The sequence below is a fragment of the Eptatretus burgeri genome, chromosome 11 (genome assembly GCF_056783735.1).
Source record: "Eptatretus burgeri isolate ZD-2024b chromosome 11, Ebu_testis_v1, whole genome shotgun sequence".
NCBI classification, from domain to species: Eukaryota; Metazoa; Chordata; class Myxini; order Myxiniformes; family Myxinidae; genus Eptatretus; species Eptatretus burgeri.
In genome coordinates this window covers 91,442,508-91,468,091 of record NC_140971.1, presented here as the reverse complement: position 1 = coordinate 91,468,091, position 25,584 = coordinate 91,442,508, and the positions used below count along the sequence as shown (strand labels likewise).

The window sequence follows — 25,584 nt, the reverse complement described above, 5'->3', positions numbered from 1 at the left end:
GTGGCCACTTTGATGAGTCAAAAATTTTAATTCAATTTTGTTCAACAAAACGATTCCATGATTTCTTTTTTATCTGCAATTGTTTATTTGTTCTCTGCTTTAATTTCAGAGCACATTGAAACATTAAACTGCTTAAATTTCAGTAAAAACTGGAGAAATGGGGGTGTTCTAAAACTTTTTACTGGTAGTGTATGTTCGTGTACCATTTTATTGTCATGGCTTGATTCCAAATCACTCATTATACGAAGATCACTGACTGAATACCTGAGATCTTAATGTTAGCACAATATTAATCGATGCTGCAAGAGAGCCATATGTGTGTCTGTCTGTCACCATTTTTCTGAGAGATCGCCACTCAGATCTTTGTCAAACTTTGAGAAGTTCATCAGTGAGTGCCTGGGAGTGTTTTTGGCAAAAATAAAAATAATAAAAAAATTTGAAAAAGAAAGTTTGATTTTTTTTTTGATTTCTTTTCTAAAATTTTTTCATTTCTTTTAAAATCGTCGTTTAGTGCCGAAGCCTTTTTGATTAATGACAGTTATATTGGAGTACACATCCATATAAATAAATATAAAACAATTACCAGACATTTAAAGACAAATAAAACTTTTCCAGAAGCGGTCAAAGTTGGCGGTGCATCATCTTCTTCCTGAACGGTCCCATATTTATATATCTATGGCAAACTTAATCCTGAAACATAAACGGCACATTCACCAGCATACATTCAACAAACAACATACAATTCCACTTCTAAGGTAACAATTTTCCAATCTACACGGTGTTTACAAAGTCCAATTACCCCTCTGCAGAACCTGATAAATGAATATAATGAAAACACAAGAGGCATAAATGTGAATAATGAATACACAAGACTTTTACTGTCATATAACCAAAGCATTAACATTAACGTGTATATATATATATATATATATATATATATATATATATATATATATATATATATATATATATATATATATATATATATATATATATATATATATATATATATGAAACATATCAGGGTAGATGATGGAGCCTGGTATTTGCGCAGTGGTTAGGGCAGCGGCTTGGGATCCAAAAGGTCCCAAGTTCAAGCCCCGTTGGGCCACTGAATTAATACACCAGGGGGTTGACTCAGCCTGTCATCCTTCTGAGGTCGGCGAAATGAGTACCAGTGCACTGGGCCAGTGTATACCCCGATTAAAATAGGTGTACCATATCCCTGTGTCGTAAGAGGCGACCAGGGTTGCGTCAGGAAGGGCATCCGGCGCAAAACATGTGCCAAATCATTATGCGGATCATACGGATGATCCGCTGTGGCGACCCCAAACGGGAGCAGCCGAAAGAAGAAGAAGAAGATCAGGGTAGATGATGATTGGGGATGGGGGGGTGATGGTAAGGGGACTTTGTCACAAAGAGGGTGTGGGACAAGAACAAATTTCAGCCAAATGCACAAACACAGTTCAGGCTCTGTCCTTATATCCACAGCACGTTGTCAATATGTCTATCCATAATAATAAATGTCAGTGTGTGTTGGTCAGTCAATGTACGTGTCTCCTCCATAACTCCAAAACCATGAAACCTATCATCCAAAAATTTGCATACTAAGGAAACTCCAAGGGAGTGCCAGAATGAAAACTTGGTGTTTGGGTTAATTTAAACACCCCTTTTGAAGATAATTAACAGATAAGTTTCATAAAAAGCTTATCCTTTGTCAGACCAATTTCATCTCACAGGAGTCTTAGCCACCATTTTGATTCGGCCTACTAAATATGCCTTGCCTTGGAAACACGATCGACTCTAACGGACTAATTAAAGTGTATAATCAACATACGTGTGTTTGGATTTGAGGATCGGATCTCATGCACTAAATAATTCTCGAAATCTGGAATGAAATCTTAAAATTTAAAGAAAACACAGATTTTATGACTAAGTGTATAAGCGTATTTCTTTAAAGGAAGGCTATGCTTCCACCTTCTCCATATTTACACAAGAACGTGAAATTTGCAAAGTATTAAAGTTTGCGATTTTGATTGTTCTGACAATTATATTGAGAGAAGAAAAGATTAAGGAATAGGCCAGAAATGTAATTCATTGAGTGCAACGAGCAGGGGTCATTACGGGCGAGCATGGTTTTTGGCCCAGTGGGGCGCGTTGTGTGATAAGTGATATTAAATGTTGATTTCAACCTCATCAAGATTGGTGTTTTGGCCGTGGTGCTCTGCTGGGGATTCATGTTAACCTTTGTGGTGCGGGTGAAAGCTCCTGCTGCGTGAACAGTGGGCATGGAGATCGCGGATCAGTTCTCCATGGGGAAATCCCTGGAGTTTAGAAGGCAAAATTCACAAGAAGATTGGAATGAGTAAAGCGAACTACAAGTTCAAGAGAGAATTCAAAAATGTTTTCAGTGGCTACAAAGCAATGCATCCCCACTCAATGACAGGGTGGCCGAGAGGTACACATTCAGCTCTAAGCTGTCTAGCCTGGGTTTGAATCTCAACCCAGCTATAGACTGTCATCCCGGTGTTTCACAGACAGGGTGATTCATCAAAATGTGTGCCCTCCCTCGGATGGATGTTAAACTGGGTGTCGCATCTGCCGGAATGAGTTGGCGGATATTAAAGATCCCATCGAGGCGTCCTTCACAAAGAGTAGGGAAGCCATCCATGGAATCCTGGCCAAATTCCAAATTCCTGCTCTAACCTACAGGGGCACTGCATCAGCAGCACGGCCGCACCCTCAGTCAATGACGCCACTCGCAGCCTTGTGCTGCACAGGAAAAAAGACGATCGCCAGAACCCTATGTATAGTATTTTATTGGAATAATATTTCAATTAATTTACTCTGAAAAATTTCCACTCCATTCCAAATATTTAAAAACAAGCGATTTTGATCCATATACAGATAGAGTTGTTGTGAGAGTGCGTTCTGATTGTCTGACAACAAAACAGATTTCAAATATCTTTTTCACGTGGTCAACTATATGTGGCTTACTCGAGAGCTGGAACACCAAAACACAATTTACATGTTCTGACCCTTGATGGAAAAACATTCAATATTGTCCACACAAAAACATTACAATAATACGTTCAATTTTGTTGATATTTCTGTTCAATATCTTGAAGATTCATAAACAAAATTATAATGGAGGAGGGAGGGGAAATGGGTGGAGTGGGAGTCCAGGAGGAGGGGGTTGGGGAGGGAGAGGGAGTAGCATGCGTAGAGGGAGTGAAAGGATGGAGGTGAGAGGAGGGAGAGGAATGGGTGGAGTGGTAGTCGAGAAAGATGAGTGGGGTGAGAGGAGGCAGGAGATTAGGTGGGAGGAGGGACCTGGCATTGCCGGGCAACGCCGGGTACCTTTACTAGATAAGTATATATCACAATGTGGGTACTTCTATTAAGTATGTATTGCACAACATGCATACATCAATACAGTAGTACAACGTGAGCATGTGTATTAAGCATGTATTACAATGTGAGTACGTCTATTGAGTACATTGTAGACCATAGTTTATTAAAATTATCACGAACATATGATACAGTCCATTCCATGCCCACTGTAGGGTTAGTACATAGCTAGTTATGTTTGGCATTAAGTCATTTTTCATATCACTTGCACTTTACAAACAATGCGCAAGATGTAAAACACTCTCCTCTCCCCTTCAAACTACATCCCTTTTGACTTGGATGTGTTATTTACATGTTCATTTGTAGGGCGTTTGAAAGAATGGACGCTGATTCTGCATGGAACAGTGGAGCCTGTGGTTGTAGCACAACCACGAGGGGATCGAGACTCTCGGTCGTTACAATGGCCTTGGAGCACGGAAACAAAATCAGGCACCGGAAACACATCCAGTTACAATGGTGAGGCAGGGTGGAGTAAACTGTTTGTGTGGTAGCCTTATGAATGGAATCGGGGCTCTGTGAGATTTATTGTTTTTGTATACATTGTCGAGGCTCATATGAGAGCAAACACACAATGCACAACAAGGGGGGGGGGAGGCATGAGACAAGAGGGGTGAGAGTGGGAAGGACAAAACAGTGGGGAACAGAGACATTAGGTGATGTGTGGAAGCGAGAGGGATGGGGCGGGGAACAAGGGGTATACAAGATGGACATTACAGGGACTTTCAGGAAGGAAAGCATGGAATTTGAAGGAGGTGGATTTGGGGTGGATTAACGGGGGTAGAAAAGATCGAGGATTTGGATGGGGGACGATAAGAGGTGGTGGTGAACAACTGTTTTGAAGGCCTTGAGGGGATGTGCAACAGTTCTCGGTGTTTACTGCATGCCATTCACCGAGTGGCACGTGTGTGTTGAATCTTGGAGTTCAAGCGTCGTTTGATGAATGCTGATGCTCGATGGTGGTTAGCGGTTGAATGTGATGGTTATCCTGCACATTTTGTGGAGTTGCTATACATATGTTTGACTCCATTGATTGACATCCACTTTTAATTTTTTTTGCACCACTCAAACCCATTTCTATGTGAGAGACCCATGTACCCGTAGTGAAAGCTAATTGGTAAATTTTGGCCACTTTTTGATTGACTTTCACAAGAAACTTCACAAGAAACGTCTCAGCAATTTATACCCACCACTTTTTTCACAATACCCAGATGCAAATTACTGGTGCCAATGCACAAACTTCCAAGAATGTGTTAAATTATTATCTTACGATGATCGAGAACAAAAAGTGGAGTTTAACCTTAACTACCCTCACATTACATTTTAGCAGTATGGTGTCGACCACATTCATCCACTGCCCTGTTATTAACAGGTCCCTGCCACAAGGAGTGCAACACCAATCAGGCGTGCTTTGGCCCAGAAGCCAAGGATTGCTTCAGCTGTGCACATTTCAACATCCAGCGCAATGGCCAGAGGTACAAGATGCAAACTTAAAATTATCTACATCATTTAAAATGGCCATTTTGTAATCGGTTTGTAAGCACAACATTAAAACCACAAACTTTCTGGCTTACACAGCCTTTCATTATAGAATCAGTCAGTTGTTTGGCATAAACTAGTGATACCTTGTTGTCCTTTCAATATGCAAGATACAACAACATATTGTCACAAACCGAAGAAAAGTTATCACGAACGAGCAGAGCCTACCCGTGGCTTCGCTGACGAACCAATTGGTCATACTGTTTGCCAAAAATTGCTATATTGGTCACTTTGGCATCACTTTGCGAACTCAAAACAGCCTCTGAGGTGTCTCGCTCCCCCTCCCCCATCCCATTTGACCCCCCCCCCGGCCGGTTCATCCTGATGTCCCTTCTCGCTCGAAGTGTCCCAGACACGATGACAGGCATTGGCAGGCCCATCCATTATTTTGGGGGGGGGGGGAGAAGGGAAGGAGTACAAACTTACCCGTGTGAAGAGAGTGCTTTAACCTCAGTGTTGCCCAGGTAAAAAAGGAAATTGTAACACCCTCTGCCATCAGCACCCGGTGGTGCCACACGGTACACATTTGCATCGATAATTTATGCCCCAAGCCCCCCCCCCCCCACATCCCCGCGTGAGGCCGTGGCCACATAGCCTTTGATATTTCGTCTTAAGAAACGAATTAAACATTGTCTAGGACATGGAAGTATTCAACAAAATGAATACAGGAAGTAATGATGGAATGTTTTATGCAAAATATAGATTGATACAAGATTAGAGACAGAAATTGTTGAGAGCAAAACACAGAAAGCAGATCGAGAAAACCTGAAATCTGAGAAAGAAGAATTTCAAATGGAGCTTAAAAACTGGTTTCAGGTACTTCAGGAGGAAGAGGACACTGACCTGAATAGATGGAACAATCAGATAGCTGATATCATTCAAGAAAGTGCATTGAAGGCAACAGGTAAAGAAAGAAACAGGTATCCAAAATTTCAGACAGCACCAAACAACTTACAAAAAGAGAAGGGAAATTAAAATAGATGGAATTGGAATTCAAAATGTGGATTGTTACGTAGAAACATGAAAAACGATGAGAAAGAAGATGAGAGAAAACATCAGGAAATATAACACTTGAAAGTGAAAGGAAATGACAGAAAACAACAGAAACCCAAAGAAAACAAACCAGAAAACTATATGATGGCAAACAAAAGATCATAACACTGCTTGACTAAAATGGACATGAAATTAGAGATCAAGACAAAATGTTACAACGAATAGAGGATTTTATAAATACCTTGACCACAGTGACAAAGGGGTTCAATAGGTGCATGAAACAACAGCCAGAGAGACACCAGATATCACAAACTGGAAAATTAAACATGCATTACAAAACATGTAAAGAGGCAAGGCACTATGGCCGGATACCGTATTAATATATACAATTATGTAAGAAGAAGACACCATCACAATCCAGATTGCTAAACTATACACAGCTTGCTTAAGACGAGGGAACGTTCACAAGCAATGGAAAGAAGCCAACATGGTTATCCTCTTCAAAAAGGGAGACAAATGAGATCTTAATACCTATTGTCCAATCAGCCTACTACCTGTATATATTAACTTTTTCAAGGGTCCTGACCAATCAAATGGAATGTAATCAAGATAGCATCCAACCATGAGAGCTAGTAGGCTTTACAAGTGGATATTCCACCCTCGACCAATACACACCATCAATCGACTCAAATAAAAATGTCAGGAATATAATAAACCTCTCTGCATGGTATTTGAAGACTACGAGAAGGTATTTGACTCTAAAAACAGACAGTGCTGGACACATGACAACAACAAGGAGTGGAAAGGAAATATATTGAATTACTGGAAGATATTTACACAGATTGTACAACTACAGATCCGCTACACAAAGGAAGTGGTAAGATCAACATCAAACAAGGGGCTTAAGACGAGGTGACACAATCTCTCAAAAATTATTCACGGCCTGTTTGGAGTACATATTTTGATCACTTCATTGGGAAGATAAGGGTGTCACCATTAATGGAGAAAAGTTTAACCATATAAGACTTAGAGATGACATTGTTGTCATAGAACAAAGCTTAGAGAAAATTGAAACCATTCTCAGGGAATTCGCTGAAGCCAACAGGAATTGGGGCCTGAAGATGAACATGTCAAAAACTAAAGCAGTAATGACCTCCCCCCACCCCCATGTACCATGGAGAAATCATAATTTTAGGGAAACCAAATAGAATAAGTAGAAGAATCCATGTACCTCAGAAAGCTTTAACCACAAGGAAATGAATCAAAAACAAGAAATAAAGAGAAAAATACTTGGATGGAGACAATACGGAAAACTTCGCAACATCATGAGAGGTAGCTTTCCAATATCTCTGAAAAGGAAAGTTTTCAATCTGTACATTCATTATTCCAACTATCTTCTATGGGGCAGAGACTTTGGCATCAACAACAAAAATGGAGAAAAAGTTGACAACAGCCCAACACAATATGGAAAACAAGAAAAAGAGAAATCTGAGATTGCAGAAACTCGCAAGGACTTTTGTGTGGTGTTTGCGTCCTGGTGTGTTGCATAATTAACAAGCAAAAAGCAAAGATTGAGTCATCAGGAGGAACCTGGATAGGATTTGCATTTCAGCTGCTACTCCTCTACCCCCAAACCCATCCAGGCACAGCCAAGTGAGACTTATTCAAACAAAAACAAAAAACAAAAAAAAAAGAACCCAGATCAAAAAATTAAATAATTCTGGCCGCTAGACCATGTGGTCGATCAGGGTGAAATTTAAAACATATATTCCCCATCTTTTCTCGATCATAATTGTTAAGTTTCACATCGATTGATTCAGCGTTTCAAGAGAAAGTATATTTTGAAGATTTTCACTCAATCCAATATGGCTGCCAGACCATGTGACATCAATTATTCATGAATACCCTGGTATCGCCAAGACTTGGGGAACATTTGTGTAAAGTTTCCCCTCGATCTGTCCAGCCGTTCTGGCGAAGATTTTTATAGGTTTTTGGGTAAATCCAATATGGCTGCCAAGCCATGTGACCACTGACATCATGTGTGTGAACCTTTTGTTCCTCATGGATAAGCGATCATACATGTAAAGTTTCACCTCGATCTGTTCAGCCACTTCAGAGAAACAGATTTTTGAATCTTAAAAAAAAAAAAAACAATATGGCTGCCAAATCATGTGACCAATGATGTCAGCAATTTTTTTTTCTGTGGACCATGTTATCCCGAGATGACCTTCACAAATTTTAATACTGATCAGATGTAGCATTCCACATCTGCAATTATGACGTCTTAACGAAGGCAAATATGATGTCATCAAAATCACATTTATTCCCCATTACAACTACTTGCCATGTGTGAAGTTTCAGTTTTTTCCTTGGTGCGGTTTTAGATACAGAGGTCCAAAGTTTTTCCATTTTTCTAACATGACTGCAACACCACGTGATCTATGATGACATAATGATCAAAAAAAAATTCTACATGAGTAGTCGCTCCAATGGTGAAAATTTCGTCTCAATCTGACAAGCCTTTGCGGAGAAAAACACTAAAATACTGTGCGGACAAACAGACAGACAGACAGACAGACCATTGGACCGAAACGCAATTCCCTTTCCTTCAGTGAGGGTAATAATACGTGAAGTATTACATACAGGGATAGGAAGACAAATAAATTTGTCGGATAACGACCCAAAACTGAGGATCTCTTCAAAATAATCAGTCTCAGGAAATTAGCCGAAGGTCAGATAACAGGTGGACAACAATATTAACAACATGGAGACCTATGGATGGCAACAGGAACAGGGGATGGCAACACCTCAGATGGACGGGTGAAATAGACAAATATCGGGGAAGAGTCAATTGGAACAACAAAGCAAGAGACAGAGCAACATGGTGTCAAATCGCTGATGCTTTCGTCCAGCAGTGGACTGAAAATATCTGATGATGATGGTAATGTGAAGTGAATTGTTTGTTTATAAACGCTGTGTGAATGATTACAGGAGGTAAATCAATAAATGAAGTTGATGGTTATCGGAGAGTGTGCCAGCACTTTCTATGCAGGTTTGGCACAGAAAAAAATGTCAGCTGCACCCACAACCCACTATATACCAAACTAAAGTTGGAGTGTCTTCTTGAAAAAGTCACTTCGGTTACATATGAGAGCCTACTTGGTTTGCTCAGTTGATTGTCTCGAGAGGGATCACTTTTCAGTATTCCAGACCATGAAGCAAAAAAAACTAAGATCAGTCAAAACCGGCAAATCTTCTTCTCGTTCATAATGATGATATTAAACTAGACGACCCATGAACACGTTGAGATCCCGTTGTGACAGTGGTTGATGAAGAAAAAAGAAAAAAAAAAAGACAACACTTTAATATTATTTTGTGGTCAAACTTTAACTTTAAGAAGATTTGAACATTTATCTCAGGAGTCATCGTTCAATGAAGCACGCGTTTAATGACAACATTCTTGGTTGATCTCCCATCCTTCAGGAATACTTTTGACATTTTCCTTCAACTTTCCTCGGCTAATAGCCACATACAGTTGTCCGTGCTGAAATACCGGTTTCTCGAGGTATATCAACACATTCTCCATGGTTTGTCCTTGCGCTTTATGGATCGTCATACCAAAACTTCACTGAATCGGGAATTGATTTTTTAAATATATTTTTTTGTTGCCCGATTTGAACGAAACTTGATATTGCGCGTCGATGTGAAAAAAAAAAAAACGGAGAAAAGAAAGTTGAAGGAATTATTGTGCGTAATCTTCTAAACACAATTTTATTTATTAATGAACAACGAAGTATTCGATCAAAATGGCGATGTTTATTTTATGCTTAAAAATAAATCGTTCTTTGTCTGTACTAAATGTTTGAGATTTTAAAATAAATCATTTCAAGAAGAAAAAAAAAAAAGAGAGCTCCAGCGAACTATACCGCTGAGGTTGTTTGCCTTGATCAAATACTCCCGAAGAGTACTTGACTGAATCAGGAATTGATTTTTTAAAGAATTTTTTCGCTGCCCGATTTGAACGAAACTTGATACTGCACACCGCAGGAGAATGGTGAGTAAGGTGGCACTAAAATGTTTGTGCTATCGTGTACCGTTTTGGCTGCATTTCAAAAACATACATACATACATACAAGATGAGAGTTTTAGTAATATAAAGATAATGACAATAATAATAATAATAATAATCTTCAGGTGGCATATTTATGAGCTGCCTCTCTCAATGGCAATGACTGGTACCATCCGACAGAGTTTTACTTCATGCAGCATCCTTTGCTCTCATAATTTTAAGAGCTTTGAAAAAACAAAACTTTGTATAACTTGTCGAGACTCATATGAGAGGTAACACACAACACACAGCAAGGGGGGCACGAGACAATAGGGACAGGAGAGGGAAGGACAAAACAGTGGGGAACAGAGACATTAGGAGATCTGTAGAAGGGAGAGGGATGGGGTGGGGAACACGTGGTATACAAGATGGACACTACAGTGACTTTCAGGAAAAAGCTCGGGAATTTGAAGGAGGTGGGTTTGGGGTTGATTAACGGGGGTATAAAAGATCGATGATTTGGATGGGGGAGGATAGGAGGTGGTGGTGAACAGCTGTTTTGAAGGCCTGGAGGGAGGAATGGGATTGAAGGGAGTGTGGGAGTTTATTCCAAAGGCGGGGAAAAAGAGGAATGGAAGAGTGAAGGTGAGCAGTGATTTGTGATTTTGGTAGTTTTACCAGAAGGGGATTGTTGGCGGACCTTGAGTGCCCTGTGGAAATATTGGGGGGATCACAGAGAGAGCAGGGGAGGCGAGACCGGAGAGGAGATGGTAGAAGACAGAAAGATCACCCACCTGCCTGCGGTGAGAGAGTGAGAGGAAAAAATAGCTTGAAAGGAATACAAGAAAAGTACACAAAACTGCATTCCTTTGTAAAGGAATAGAAAGGGATCAGAGGGGTGGGTGGGACTACAACTGTCAATCAGCCTGATGGGGGTGGGGCCACTACACACATTTGTCGGAGGGCCAATCAGACCTATATGGGTGTGGTTAACGGTGGAATATTTTCAGGAAATCGATTATAGCAACAATCCACACATATTTCGAAAGAGTACATCCTACTTAGAATGTTAAATCGTCTATAAGGTATGTACAGTACCATTACCATGTGAGCACATCTATGATGTTTGTACAACAACATTTGCAAATAAAAAGTAGAACATCTATAAATATTTCTAAAAAAAGTAAAGAATCAAGAAATAAAAACTTTTTTTAATGTGAAAGGATGAAGAGATATTCCTTGAAAAGTATGTAAACAAGGTAGGGATAGTCACAGTCTGTGTTACGACTGTCTTCTTGGGACAACCATTCAAACAAAGATGAAAGATGTAGGGATGGTTTCACTTGATCATTTCTTGTGACCATCCCTATCTTGTTTTACCAGTATCATGTACTCAATGGTGTTTTCCTCGTTCTATTCCTGCATAGGGCTGGCAGGATGGCCTACAAGTATGTACACTCGCCTCTAAGCTGTCTAGCCTGGGTTTGAATACTGACCCAGCTATAAACTATCATCCCGGTGTTTTACAGGCAGGGTGCTTCATCAATGTGTGTGCCATCCCTCAGATGGAAGGTAAACTGGGCATCTTGTCTGCTGGCATTAGTTGGTGGATGTTAAAGATCCCACATTGTCCTTCGCAAAGAGTAGGCAAGCTATCGCCGGCTCCCTGAACAAAAGCGCTTCAACTTTCAGTTGATAAAGTCCACTTTTTGTTCTGAGATTAGCTTTGTTGAGAAACGTCATTATTACCCGAAGCACACAAAGCAAAAAAATGCAGCTAAGTAATTGGTTCAGATCTGTCTATGTCGATCTGTCTGTCCATCTGTCTTATTAGTTTATGATCGAGGAACACCTTATTTAAATTGAATGTTAATACGAATCGGAAGAGAAGTTTGCCGTTTTATCGTACTTTGACTCTGAATTTGTCCCGATTGTGAATGTGCAGATAGGAGTGAGATAATTTTTACTCTGTTTGTGTCTGCTTGCAGTCTGGCAGTTAAACAAAATTGAAAATCATTCCAAACAGGAAACTTACTGTTTTTAAAGATGTCATAATGGACATAAACAACAAGCACGAATAACTAATACAACGTATCAGATTGGATGGTGTAATAGATCGACACTGCTTACAAGGGTGGTAAAACCCAGAATTAATCTATTTATACACCTTTAAACCTTCAGTTAAATTGAATAATATCCTTGAATACTGTAAAACACAAATCACCTGTCATAATTTACAAGAACCTCCAGTTTAGCAGTACTTGTACATTTATATAAGGTTGTGACATTTATATACGGTTGTACAACAACATTTTGAAATCAAAAGTAGAACATCTATAAATATTTCTAAAAAAAAGTAAAGAATCAAGAAATAAAAACATTTTTTGTTAGAATTGGAATTCAAAATGTGGATTGTTACGTAGAAACATGAAAAACGATGAGAAAGAAGATGAGAGAAAACATCAGGAAATATAACACTTGAAAGTGAAAGGAAATGACAGAAAACAACAGAAACCCAAAGAAAACAAACCAGAAAACTATATGATGGCAAACAAAAGATCATAACACTGCTTGACTAAAATGGACATGAAATTAGAGATCAAGACAAAATGTTACAACGAATAGAGGATTTTATAAATACCTTGACCACAGTGACAAAGGGGTTCAATAGGTGCATGAAACAACAGCCAGAGAGACACCAGATATCACAAACTGGAAAATTAAACATGCATTACAAAACATGTAAAGAGGCAAGGCACTATGGCCGGATACCGTATTAATATATACAATTATGTAAGAAGAAGACACCATCACAATCCAGATTGCTAAACTATACACAGCTTGCTTAAGACGAGGGAACGTTCACAAGCAATGGAAAGAAGCCAACATGGTTATCCTCTTCAAAAAGGGAGACAAATGAGATCTTAATACCTATTGTCCAATCAGCCTACTACCTGTATATATTAACTTTTTTCAAGGGTCCTGACCAATCAAATGGAATGTAATCAAGATAGCATCCAACCATGAGAGCTAGTAGGCTTTACAAGTGGATATTCCACCCTCGACCAATACACACCATCAATCGACTCAAATAAAAATGTCAGGAATATAATAAACCTCTCTGCATGGTATTTGAAGACTACGAGAAGGTATTTGACTCTAAAAACAGACAGTGCTGGACACATGACAACAACAAGGAGTGGAAAGGAAATATATTGAATTACTGGAAGATATTTACACAGATTGTACAACTACAGATCCGCTACACAAAGGAAGTGGTAAGATCAACATCAAACAAGGGGCTTAAGACGAGGTGACACAATCTCTCAAAAATTATTCACGGCCTGTTTGGAGTACATATTTTGATCACTTCATTGGGAAGATAAGGGTGTCACCATTAATGGAGAAAAGTTTAACCATATAAGACTTAGAGATGACATTGTTGTCATAGAACAAAGCTTAGAGAAAATTGAAACCATTCTCAGGGAATTCGCTGAAGCCAACAGGAATTGGGGCCTGAAGATGAACATGTCAAAAACTAAAGCAGTAATGACCCCCCCCCACCCCCCATGCACCATGGAGAAATCATAATTTTAGGGAAACCAAATAGAATAAGTAGAAGAATCCATGTACCTCAGAAAGCTTTAACCACAAGGAAATGAATCAAAAACAAGAAATAAAGAGAAAAATACTTGGATGGAGACAATACGGAAAACTTCGCAACATCATGAGAGGTAGCTTTCCAATATCTCTGAAAAGGAAAGTTTTCAATCTGTACATTCATTATTCCAACTATCTTCTATGGGGCAGAGACTTTGGCATCAACAACAAAAATGGAGAAAAAGTTGACAACAGCCCAACACAATATGGAAAACAAGAAAAAGAGAAATCTGAGATTGCAGAAACTCGCAAGGACTTTTGTGTGGTGTTTGCGTCCTGGTGTGTTGCATAATTAACAAGCAAAAAGCAAAGATTGAGTCATCAGGAGGAACCTGGATAGGATTTGCATTTCAGCTGCTACTCCTCTACCCCCAAACCCATCCAGGCACAGCCAAGTGAGACTTATTCAAACAAAAAAAAAAACAAAAAAAAAAGAACCCAGATCAAAAAATTAAATAATTCTGGCCGCTAGACCATGTGGTCGATCAGGGTGAAATTTAAAACATATATTCCCCATCTTTTCTCGATCATAATTGTTAAGTTTCACATCGATTGATTCAGCGTTTCAAGAGAAAGTATATTTTGAAGATTTTCACTCAATCCAATATGGCTGCCAGACCATGTGACATCAATTATTCATGAATACCCTGGTATCGCCAAGACTTGGGGAACATTTGTGTAAAGTTTCCTCGATCTGTCCAGCCGTTCTGGCGAAGATTTTTATAGGTTTTTGGGTAAATCCAATATGGCTGCCAAGCCATGTGACCACTGACATCATGTGTGTGAACCTTTTGTTCCTCATGGATAAGCGATCATACATGTAAAGTTTCACCTCGATCTGTTCAGCCACTTCAGAGAAACAGATTTTTGAATCTTAAAAAAAAAAAAACAATATGGCTGCCAAATCATGTGACCAATGATGTCAGCAATTTTTTTCTGTGGACCATGTTATCCCGAGATGACCTTCACAAATTTTAATACTGATCAGATGTAGCATTCCACATCTGCAATTATGACGTCTTAACGAAGGCAAATATGATGTCATCAAAATCACATTTATTCCCCATTACAACTACTTGCCATGTGTGAAGTTTCAGTTTTTTCCTTGGTGCGGTTTTAGATACAGAGGTCCAAAGTTTTTCCATTTTTCTAACATGACTGCAACACCACGTGATCTATGATGACATAATGATCAAAAAAAATTCTACATGAGTAGTCGCTCCAATGGTGAAAATTTCGTCTCAATCTGACAAGCCTTTGCGGAGAAAAACACTAAAATACTGTGCGGACAAACAGACAGACAGACAGACAGACCATTGGACCGAAACGCAATTCCCTTTCCTTCAGTGAGGGTAATAATACGTGAAGTATTACATACAGGGATAGGAAGACAAATAAATTTGTCGGATAACGACCCAAAACTGAGGATCTCTTCAAAATAATCAGTCTCAGGAAATTAGCCGAAGGTCAGATAACAGGTGGACAACAATATTAACAACATGGAGACCTATGGATGGCAACAGGAACAGGGGATGGCAACACCTCAGATGGACGGGTGAAATAGACAAATATCGGGGAAGAGTCAATTGGAACAACAAAGCAAGAGACAGAGCAACATGGTGTCAAATCGCTGATGCTTTCGTCCAGCAGTGGACTGAAAATATCTGATGATGATGGTAATGTGAAGTGAATTGTTTGTTTATAAACGCTGTGTGAATGATTACAGGAGGTAAATCAATAAATGAAGTTGATGGTTATCGGAGAGTGTGCCAGCACTTTCTATGCAGGTTTGGCACAGAAAAAAATGTCAGCTGCACCCACAACCCACTATATACCAAACTAAAGTTGGAGTGTCTTCTTGAAAAAGTCACTTCGGTTACATATGAGAGCCTACTTGGTTTGCTCAGTTGATTGTCTCGAGAGGGATCACTTTTCAGTATTCCAGACCATGAAGCAAAAAAAACTAAGATCAGTCAAAACCGGCAAATCTTCTTCTCGTTCATAATGATGATATTAAACTAGACGACCCATGAACACGTTGAGATCCCGTTGTGACAGTGGTTGATGAAGAAAAAAGAAAAAAAAAAGACAACACTTTAATATTATTTTGTGGTCAAACTTTAACTTTAAGAAGATTTGAACATTTATCTCAGGAGTCATCGTTCAATGAAGCACGCGTTTAATGACAACATTCTTGGTTGATCTCCCATCCTTCAGGAATACTTTTGACATTTTCCTTCAACTTTCCTCGGCTAATAGCCACATACAGTTGTCCGTGCTGAAATACCGGTTTCTCGAGGTATATCAACACATTCTCCATGGTTTGTCCTTGCGCTTTATGGATCGTCATACCAAAACTTCACTGAATCGGGAATTGATTTTTTAAATATATTTTTTTGTTGCCCGATTTGAACGAAACTTGATATTGCGCGTCGATGTGAAAAAAAAAAAACGGAGAAAAGAAAGTTGAAGGAATTATTGTGCGTAATCTTCTAAACACAATTTTATTTATTAATGAACAACGAAGTATTCGATCAAAATGGCGATGTTTATTTTATGCTTAAAAATAAATCGTTCTTTGTCTGTACTAAATGTTTGAGATTTTAAAATAAATCATTTCAAGAAGAAAAAAAAAAAAGAGAGCTCCAGCGAACTATACCGCTGAGGTTGTTTGCCTTGATCAAATACTCCCGAAGAGTACTTGACTGAATCAGGAATTGATTTTTTAAAGAATTTTTTCGCTGCCCGATTTGAACGAAACTTGATACTGCACACCGCAGGAGAATGGTGAGTAAGGTGGCACTAAAATGTTTGTGCTATCGTGTACCGTTTTGGCTGCATTTCAAAAACATACATACATACATACAAGATGAGAGTTTTAGTAATATAAAGATAATGACAATAATAATAATAATAATAATCTTCAGGTGGCATATTTATGAGCTGCCTCTCTCAATGGCAATGACTGGTACCATCCGACAGAGTTTTACTTCATGCAGCATCCTTTGCTCTCATAATTTTAAGAGCTTTGAAAAAACAAAACTTTGTATAACTTGTCGAGACTCATATGAGAGGTAACACACAACACACAGCAAGGGGGGCACGAGACAATAGGGACAGGAGAGGGAAGGACAAAACAGTGGGGAACAGAGACATTAGGAGATCTGTAGAAGGGAGAGGGATGGGGTGGGGAACACGTGGTATACAAGATGGACACTACAGTGACTTTCAGGAAAAAGCTCGGGAATTTGAAGGAGGTGGGTTTGGGGTTGATTAACGGGGGTATAAAAGATCGATGATTTGGATGGGGGAGGATAGGAGGTGGTGGTGAACAGCTGTTTTGAAGGCCTGGAGGGAGGAATGGGATTGAAGGGAGTGTGGGAGTTTATTCCAAAGGCGGGGAAAAAGAGGAATGGAAGAGTGAAGGTGAGCAGTGATTTGTGATTTTGGTAGTTTTACCAGAAGGGGATTGTTGGCGGACCTTGAGTGCCCTGTGGAAATATTGGGGGGATCACAGAGAGAGCAGGGGAGGCGAGACCGGAGAGGAGATGGTAGAAGACAGAAAGATCACCCACCTGCCTGCGGTGAGAGAGTGAGAGGAAAAAATAGCTTGAAAGGAATACAAGAAAAGTACACAAAACTGCATTCCTTTGTAAAGGAATAGAAAGGGATCAGAGGGGTGGGTGGGACTACAACTGTCAATCAGCCTGATGGGGGTGGGGCCACTACACACATTTGTCGGAGGGCCAATCAGACCTATATGGGTGTGGTTAACGGTGGAATATTTTCAGGAAATCGATTATAGCAACAATCCACACATATTTCGAAAGAGTACATCCTACTTAGAATGTTAAATCGTCTATAAGGTATGTACAGTACCATTACCATGTGAGCACATCTATGATGTTTGTACAACAACATTTGCAAATAAAAAGTAGAACATCTATAAATATTTCTAAAAAAAGTAAAGAATCAAGAAATAAAAACTTTTTTTAATGTGAAAGGATGAAGAGATATTCCTTGAAAAGTATGTAAACAAGGTAGGGATAGTCACAGTCTGTGTTACGACTGTCTTCTTGGGACAACCATTCAAACAAAGATGAAAGATGTAGGGATGGTTTCACTTGATCATTTCTTGTGACCATCCCTATCTTGTTTTACCAGTATCATGTACTCAATGGTGTTTTCCTCGTTCTATTCCTGCATAGGGCTGGCAGGATGGCCTACAAGTATGTACACTCGCCTCTAAGCTGTCTAGCCTGGGTTTGAATACTGACCCAGCTATAAACTATCATCCCGGTGTTTTACAGGCAGGGTGCTTCATCAATGTGTGTGCCATCCCTCAGATGGAAGGTAAACTGGGCATCTTGTCTGCTGGCATTAGTTGGTGGATGTTAAAGATCCCACATTGTCCTTCGCAAAGAGTAGGCAAGCTATCGCCGGCTCCCTGAACAAAAGCGCTTCAACTTTCAGTTGATAAAGTCCACTTTTTGTTCTGAGATTAGCTTTGTTGAGAAACGTCATTATTACCCGAAGCACACAAAGCAAAAAAATGCAGCTAAGTAATTGGTTCAGATCTGTCTATGTCGATCTGTCTGTCCATCTGTCTTATTAGTTTATGATCGAGGAACACCTTATTTAAATTGAATGTTAATACGAATCGGAAGAGAAGTTTGCCGTTTTATCGTACTTTGACTCTGAATTTGTCCCGATTGTGAATGTGCAGATAGGAGTGAGATAATTTTTACTCTGTTTGTGTCTGCTTGCAGTCTGGCAGTTAAACAAAATTGAAAATCATTCCAAACAGGAAACTTACTGTTTTTAAAGATGTCATAATGGACATAAACAACAAGCACGAATAACTAATACAACGTATCAGATTGGATGGTGTAATAGATCGACACTGCTTACAAGGGTGGTAAAACCCAGAATTAATCTATTTATACACCTTTAAACCTTCAGTTAAATTGAATAATATCCTTGAATACTGTAAAACACAAATCACCTGTCATAATTTACAAGAACCTCCAGTTTAGCAGTACTTGTACATTTATATAAGGTTGTGACATTTATATACGGTTGTACAACAACATTTTGAAATCAAAAGTAGAACATCTATAAATATTTCTAAAAAAGTAAAGAATCAAGAAATAAAAACATTTTTTGTTAGAATTGGAATTCAAAATGTGGATTGTTACGTAGAAACATGAAAAACGATGAGAAAGAAGATGAGAGAAAACATCAGGAAATATAACACTTGAAAGTGAAAGGAAATGACAGAAAACAACAGAAACCCAAAGAAAACAAACCAGAAAACTATATGATGGCAAACAAAAGATCATAACACTGCTTGACTAAAATGGACATGAAATTAGAGATCAAGACAAAATGTTACAACGAATAGAGGATTTTATAAATACCTTGACCACAGTGACAAAGGGGTTCAATAGGTGCATGAAACAACAGCCAGAGAGACACCAGATATCACAAACTGGAAAATTAAACATGCATTACAAAACATGTAAAGAGGCAAGGCACTATGGCCGGATACCGTATTAATATATACAATTATGTAAGAAGAAGACACCATCACAATCCAGATTGCTAAACTATACACAGCTTGCTTAAGACGAGGGAACGTTCACAAGCAATGGAAAGAAGCCAACATGGTTATCCTCTTCAAAAAGGGAGACAAATGAGATCTTAATACCTATTGTCCAATCAGCCTACTACCTGTATATATTAACTTTTTTCAAGGGTCCTGACCAATCAAATGGAATGTAATCAAGATAGCATCCAACCATGAGAGCTAGTAGGCTTTACAAGTGGATATTCCACCCTCGACCAATACACACCATCAATCGACTCAAATAAAAATGTCAGGAATATAATAAACCTCTCTGCATGGTATTTGAAGACTACGAGAAGGTATTTGACTCTAAAAACAGACAGTGCTGGACACATGACAACAACAAGGAGTGGAAAGGAAATATATTGAATTACTGGAAGATATTTACACAGATTGTACAACTACAGATCCGCTACACAAAGGAAGTGGTAAGATCAACATCAAACAAGGGGCTTAAGACGAGGTGACACAATCTCTCAAAAATTATTCACGGCCTGTTTGGAGTACATATTTTGATCACTTCATTGGGAAGATAAGGGTGTCACCATTAATGGAGAAAAGTTTAACCATATAAGACTTAGAGATGACATTGTTGTCATAGAACAAAGCTTAGAGAAAATTGAAACCATTCTCAGGGAATTCGCTGAAGCCAACAGGAATTGGGGCCTGAAGATGAACATGTCAAAAACTAAAGCAGTAATGATCGCCCCCACACCCATGCACCATGGAGAAATCATAATTTTAGGGAAACCAAATAGAATAAGTAGAAGAATCCATGTACCTCAGAAAGCTTTAACCACAAGGAAATGAATCAAAAACAAGAAATAAAGAGAAAAATACTTGGATGGAGACAATACGGAAAACTTCGCAACATCATGAGAGGTAGCTTTCCAATATCTCTGAAAAGGAAAGTTTTCAATCTGTACATTCATTATTCCAACTATCTTCTATGGGGCAGAGACTTTGGCATCAACAACAAAAATGGAGAAAAAGTTGACAACAGCCCAACACAATATGGAAAACAAGAAAAAGAGAAATCTGAGATTGCAGAAACTCGCAAGGACTTTTGTGTGGTGTTTGCGTCCTGGTGTGTTGCATAATTAACAAGCAAAAAGCAAAGATTGAGTCATCAGGAGGAACCTGGATAGGATTTGCATTTCAGCTGCTACTCCTCTACCCCCAAACCCATCCAGGCACAGCCAAGTGAGACTTATTCAAACAAAAAAAAAAACAAAAAAAAAAGAACCCAGATCAAAAAATTAAATAATTCTGGCCGCTAGACCATGTGGTCGATCAGGGTGAAATTTAAAACATATATTCCCCATCTTTTCTCGATCATAATTGTTAAGTTTCACATCGATTGATTCAGCGTTTCAAGAGAAAGTATATTTTGAAGATTTTCACTCAATCCAATATGGCTGCCAGACCATGTGACATCAATTATTCATGAATACCCTGGTATCGCCAAGACTTGGGGAACATTTGTGTAAAGTTTCCCCTCGATCTGTCCAGCCGTTCTGGCGAAGATTTTTATAGGTTTTTGGGTAAATCCAATATGGCTGCCAAGCCATGTGACCACTGACATCATGTGTGTGAACCTTTTGTTCCTCATGGATAAGCGATCATACATGTAAAGTTTCACCTCGATCTGTTCAGCCACTTCAGAGAAACAGATTTTTGAATCTTAAAAAAAAAAAAACAATATGGCTGCCAAATCATGTGACCAATGATGTCAGCAATTTTTTTTTCTGTGGACCATGTTATCCCGAGATGACCTTCACAAATTTTAATACTGATCAGATGTAGCATTCCACATCTGCAATTATGACGTCTTAACGAAGGCAAATATGATGTCATCAAAATCACATTTATTCCCCATTACAACTACTTGCCATGTGTGAAGTTTCAGTTTTTTCCTTGGTGCGGTTTTAGATACAGAGGTCCAAAGTTTTTCCATTTTTCTAACATGACTGCAACACCACGTGATCTATGATGACATAATGATCAAAAAAAAATTCTACATGAGTAGTCGCTCCAATGGTGAAAATTTCGTCTCAATCTGACAAGCCTTTGCGGAGAAAAACACTAAAATACTGTGCGGACAAACAGACAGACAGACAGACAGACCATTGGACCGAAACGCAATTCCCTTTCCTTCAGTGAGGGTAATAATACGTGAAGTATTACATACAGGGATAGGAAGACAAATAAATTTGTCGGATAACGACCCAAAACTGAGGATCTCTTCAAAATAATCAGTCTCAGGAAATTAGCCGAAGGTCAGATAACAGGTGGACAACAATATTAACAACATGGAGACCTATGGATGGCAACAGGAACAGGGGATGGCAACACCTCAGATGGACGGGTGAAATAGACAAATATCGGGGAAGAGTCAATTGGAACAACAAAGCAAGAGACAGAGCAACATGGTGTCAAATCGCTGATGCTTTCGTCCAGCAGTGGACTGAAAATATCTGATGATGATGGTAATGTGAAGTGAATTGTTTGTTTATAAACGCTGTGTGAATGATTACAGGAGGTAAATCAATAAATGAAGTTGATGGTTATCGGAGAGTGTGCCAGCACTTTCTATGCAGGTTTGGCACAGAAAAAAATGTCAGCTGCACCCACAACCCACTATATACCAAACTAAAGTTGGAGTGTCTTCTTGAAAAAGTCACTTCGGTTACATATGAGAGCCTACTTGGTTTGCTCAGTTGATTGTCTCGAGAGGGATCACTTTTCAGTATTCCAGACCATGAAGCAAAAAAAACTAAGATCAGTCAAAACCGGCAAATCTTCTTCTCGTTCATAATGATGATATTAAACTAGACGACCCATGAACACGTTGAGATCCCGTTGTGACAGTGGTTGATGAAGAAAAAAGAAAAAAAAAAAGACAACACTTTAATATTATTTTGTGGTCAAACTTTAACTTTAAGAAGATTTGAACATTTATCTCAGGAGTCATCGTTCAATGAAGCACGCGTTTAATGACAACATTCTTGGTTGATCTCCCATCCTTCAGGAATACTTTTGACATTTTCCTTCAACTTTCCTCGGCTAATAGCCACATACAGTTGTCCGTGCTGAAATACCGGTTTCTCGAGGTATATCAACACATTCTCCATGGTTTGTCCTTGCGCTTTATGGATCGTCATACCAAAACTTCACTGAATCGGGAATTGATTTTTTAAATATATTTTTTGTTGCCCGATTTGAACGAAACTTGATATTGCGCGTCGATGTGAAAAAAAAAACGGAGAAAAGAAAGTTGAAGGAATTATTGTGCGTAATCTTCTAAACACAATTTTATTTATTAATGAACAACGAAGTATTCGATCAAAATGGCGATGTTTATTTTATGCTTAAAAATAAATCGTTCTTTGTCTGTACTAAATGTTTGAGATTTTAAAATAAATCATTTCAAGAAGAAAAAAAAAAAGAGAGCTCCAGCGAACTATACCGCTGAGGTTGTTTGCCTTGATCAAATACTCCCGAAGAGTACTTGACTGAATCAGGAATTGATTTTTTAAAGAATTTTTCGCTGCCCGATTTGAACGAAACTTGATACTGCACACCGCAGGAGAATGGTGAGTAAGGTGGCACTAAAATGTTTGTGCTATCGTGTACCGTTTTGGCTGCATTTCAAAAACATACATACATACATACAAGATGAGAGTTTTAGTAATATAAAGATAATGACAATAATAATAATAATAATAATCTTCAGGTGGCATATTTATGAGCTGCCTCTCTCAATGGCAATGACTGGTACCATCCGACAGAGTTTTACTTCATGCAGCATCCTTTGCTCTCATAATTTTAAGAGCTTTGAAAAACAAAACTTTGTATAACTTGTCGAGACTCATATGAGAGGTAACACACAACACACAGCAAGGGGGGCACGAGACAATAGGGACAGGAGAGGGAAGGACAAAACAGTGGGGAACAGAGACATTAGGAGATCTGTAGAAGGGAGAGGGATGGGGTGGGGAACACGTGGTATACAAGATGGACACTACAGTGACTTTCAGGAAAAAGCTCGGGAATTTGAAGGAGGTGGGTTTGGGGTTGATTAACGGGGGTATAAAAGATCGATGATTTGGATGGGGACGATAGGAGGTGGTGGTGAACAGCTGTTTTGAAGGCCTGAAGGGAGGAATGGGATTGAAGGGAGTGTGGGAGTTTATTCCAAAGGCGGGGAAAAAGAGGAATGGAAGAGTGAAGGTGAGCAGTGATTTGTGATTTTGGTAGTTTTACCAGAAGGGGATTGTTGGCGGACCTTGAGTGCCCTGTGGAAATATTGGGGGGATCACAGAGAGAGCAGGGGAGGCGAGACCGGAGAGGAGATGGTAGAAGACAGAAAGATCACCCACCTGCCTGCGGTGAGAGAGTGAGAGGAAAAAATAGCTTGAAAGGAATACAAGAAAAGTACACAAAACTGCATTCCTTTGTAAAGGAATAGAAAGGGATCAGAGGGGTGGGTGGGACTACAACTGTCAATCAGCCTGATGGGGGTGGGGCCACTACACACATTTGTCGGAGGGCCAATCAGACCTATATGGGTGTGGTTAACGGTGGAATATTTTCAGGAAATCGATTATAGCAACAATCCACACATATTTCGAAAGAGTACATCCTACTTAGAATGTTAAATCGTCTATAAGGTATGTACAGTACCATTACCATGTGAGCACATCTATGATGTTTGTACAACAACATTTGCAAATAAAAAGTAGAACATCTATAAATATTTCTAAAAAAAGTAAAGAATCAAGAAATAAAAACTTTTTTTAATGTGAAAGGATGAAGAGATATTCCTTGAAAAGTATGTAAACAAGGTAGGGATAGTCACAGTCTGTGTTACGACTGTCTTCTTGGGACAACCATTCAAACAAAGATGAAAGATGTAGGGATGGTTTCACTTGATCATTTCTTGTGACCATCCCTATCTTGTTTTACCAGTATCATGTACTCAATGGTGTTTTCCTCGTTCTATTCCTGCATAGGGCTGGCAGGATGGCCTACAAGTATGTACACTCGCCTCTAAGCTGTCTAGCCTGGGTTTGAATACTGACCCAGCTATAAACTATCATCCCGGTGTTTTACAGGCAGGGTGCTTCATCAATGTGTGTGCCATCCCTCAGATGGAAGGTAAACTGGGCATCTTGTCTGCTGGCATTAGTTGGTGGATGTTAAAGATCCCACATTGTCCTTCGCAAAGAGTAGGCAAGCTATCGCCGGCTCCCTGAACAAAAGCGCTTCAACTTTCAGTTGATAAAGTCCACTTTTTGTTCTGAGATTAGCTTTGTTGAGAAACGTCATTATTACCCGAAGCACACAAAGCAAAAAATGCAGCTAAGTAATTGGTTCAGATCTGTCTATGTCGATCTGTCTGTCCATCTGTCTTATTAGTTTATGATCGAGGAACACCTTATTTAAATTGAATGTTAATACGAATCGGAAGAGAAGTTTGCCGTTTTATCGTACTTTGACTCTGAATTTGTCCCGATTGTGAATGTGCAGATAGGAGTGAGATAATTTTACTCTGTTTGTGTCTGCTTGCAGTCTGGCAGTTAAACAAAATTGAAAATCATTCCAAACAGGAAACTTACTGTTTTTAAAGATGTCATAATGGACATAAACAACAAGCACGAATAACTAATACAACGTATCAGATTGGATGGTGTAATAGATCGACACTGCTTACAAGGGTGGTAAAACCCAGAATTAATCTATTTATACACCTTTAAACCTTCAGTTAAATTGAATAATATCCTTGAATACTGTAAAACACAAATCACCTGTCATAATTTACAAGAACCTCCAGTTTAGCAGTACTTGTACATTTATATAAGGTTGTGACATTTATATACGGTTGTACAACAACATTTTGAAATCAAAAGTAGAACATCTATAAATATTTCTAAAAAAAAGTAAAGAATCAAGAAATAAAAACATTTTTTGTTAGAATTGGAATTCAAAATGTGGATTGTTACGTAGAAACATGAAAAACGATGAGAAAGAAGATGAGAGAAAACATCAGGAAATATAACACTTGAAAGTGAAAGGAAATGACAGAAAACAACAGAAACCCAAAGAAAACAAACCAGAAAACTATATGATGGCAAACAAAAGATCATAACACTGCTTGACTAAAATGGACATGAAATTAGAGATCAAGACAAAATGTTACAACGAATAGAGGATTTTATAAATACCTTGACCACAGTGACAAAGGGGTTCAATAGGTGCATGAAACAACAGCCAGAGAGACACCAGATATCACAAACTGGAAAAT

General features: G+C 38.9%; 1 protein-coding gene across 2 annotated transcripts in view; it reads left to right on the top strand.

Moving 5' to 3' along the window:
- Positions 1–25,584, top strand: part of LOC147017616 (proprotein convertase subtilisin/kexin type 6-like) — a 141,759-nt gene that overhangs the window by 73,518 nt on the left and 42,657 nt on the right. For both annotated transcript variants that reach the window (XM_085847373.1, XM_085847374.1), the window contains exons 14-15: positions 3,718–3,867; positions 4,781–4,883. In XM_085847373.1, the coding sequence (XP_085703499.1) occupies positions 3,718–3,867; positions 4,781–4,883 (253 nt within the window). The remainder of the gene's footprint in view (positions 1–3,717; positions 3,868–4,780; positions 4,884–25,584) is intronic.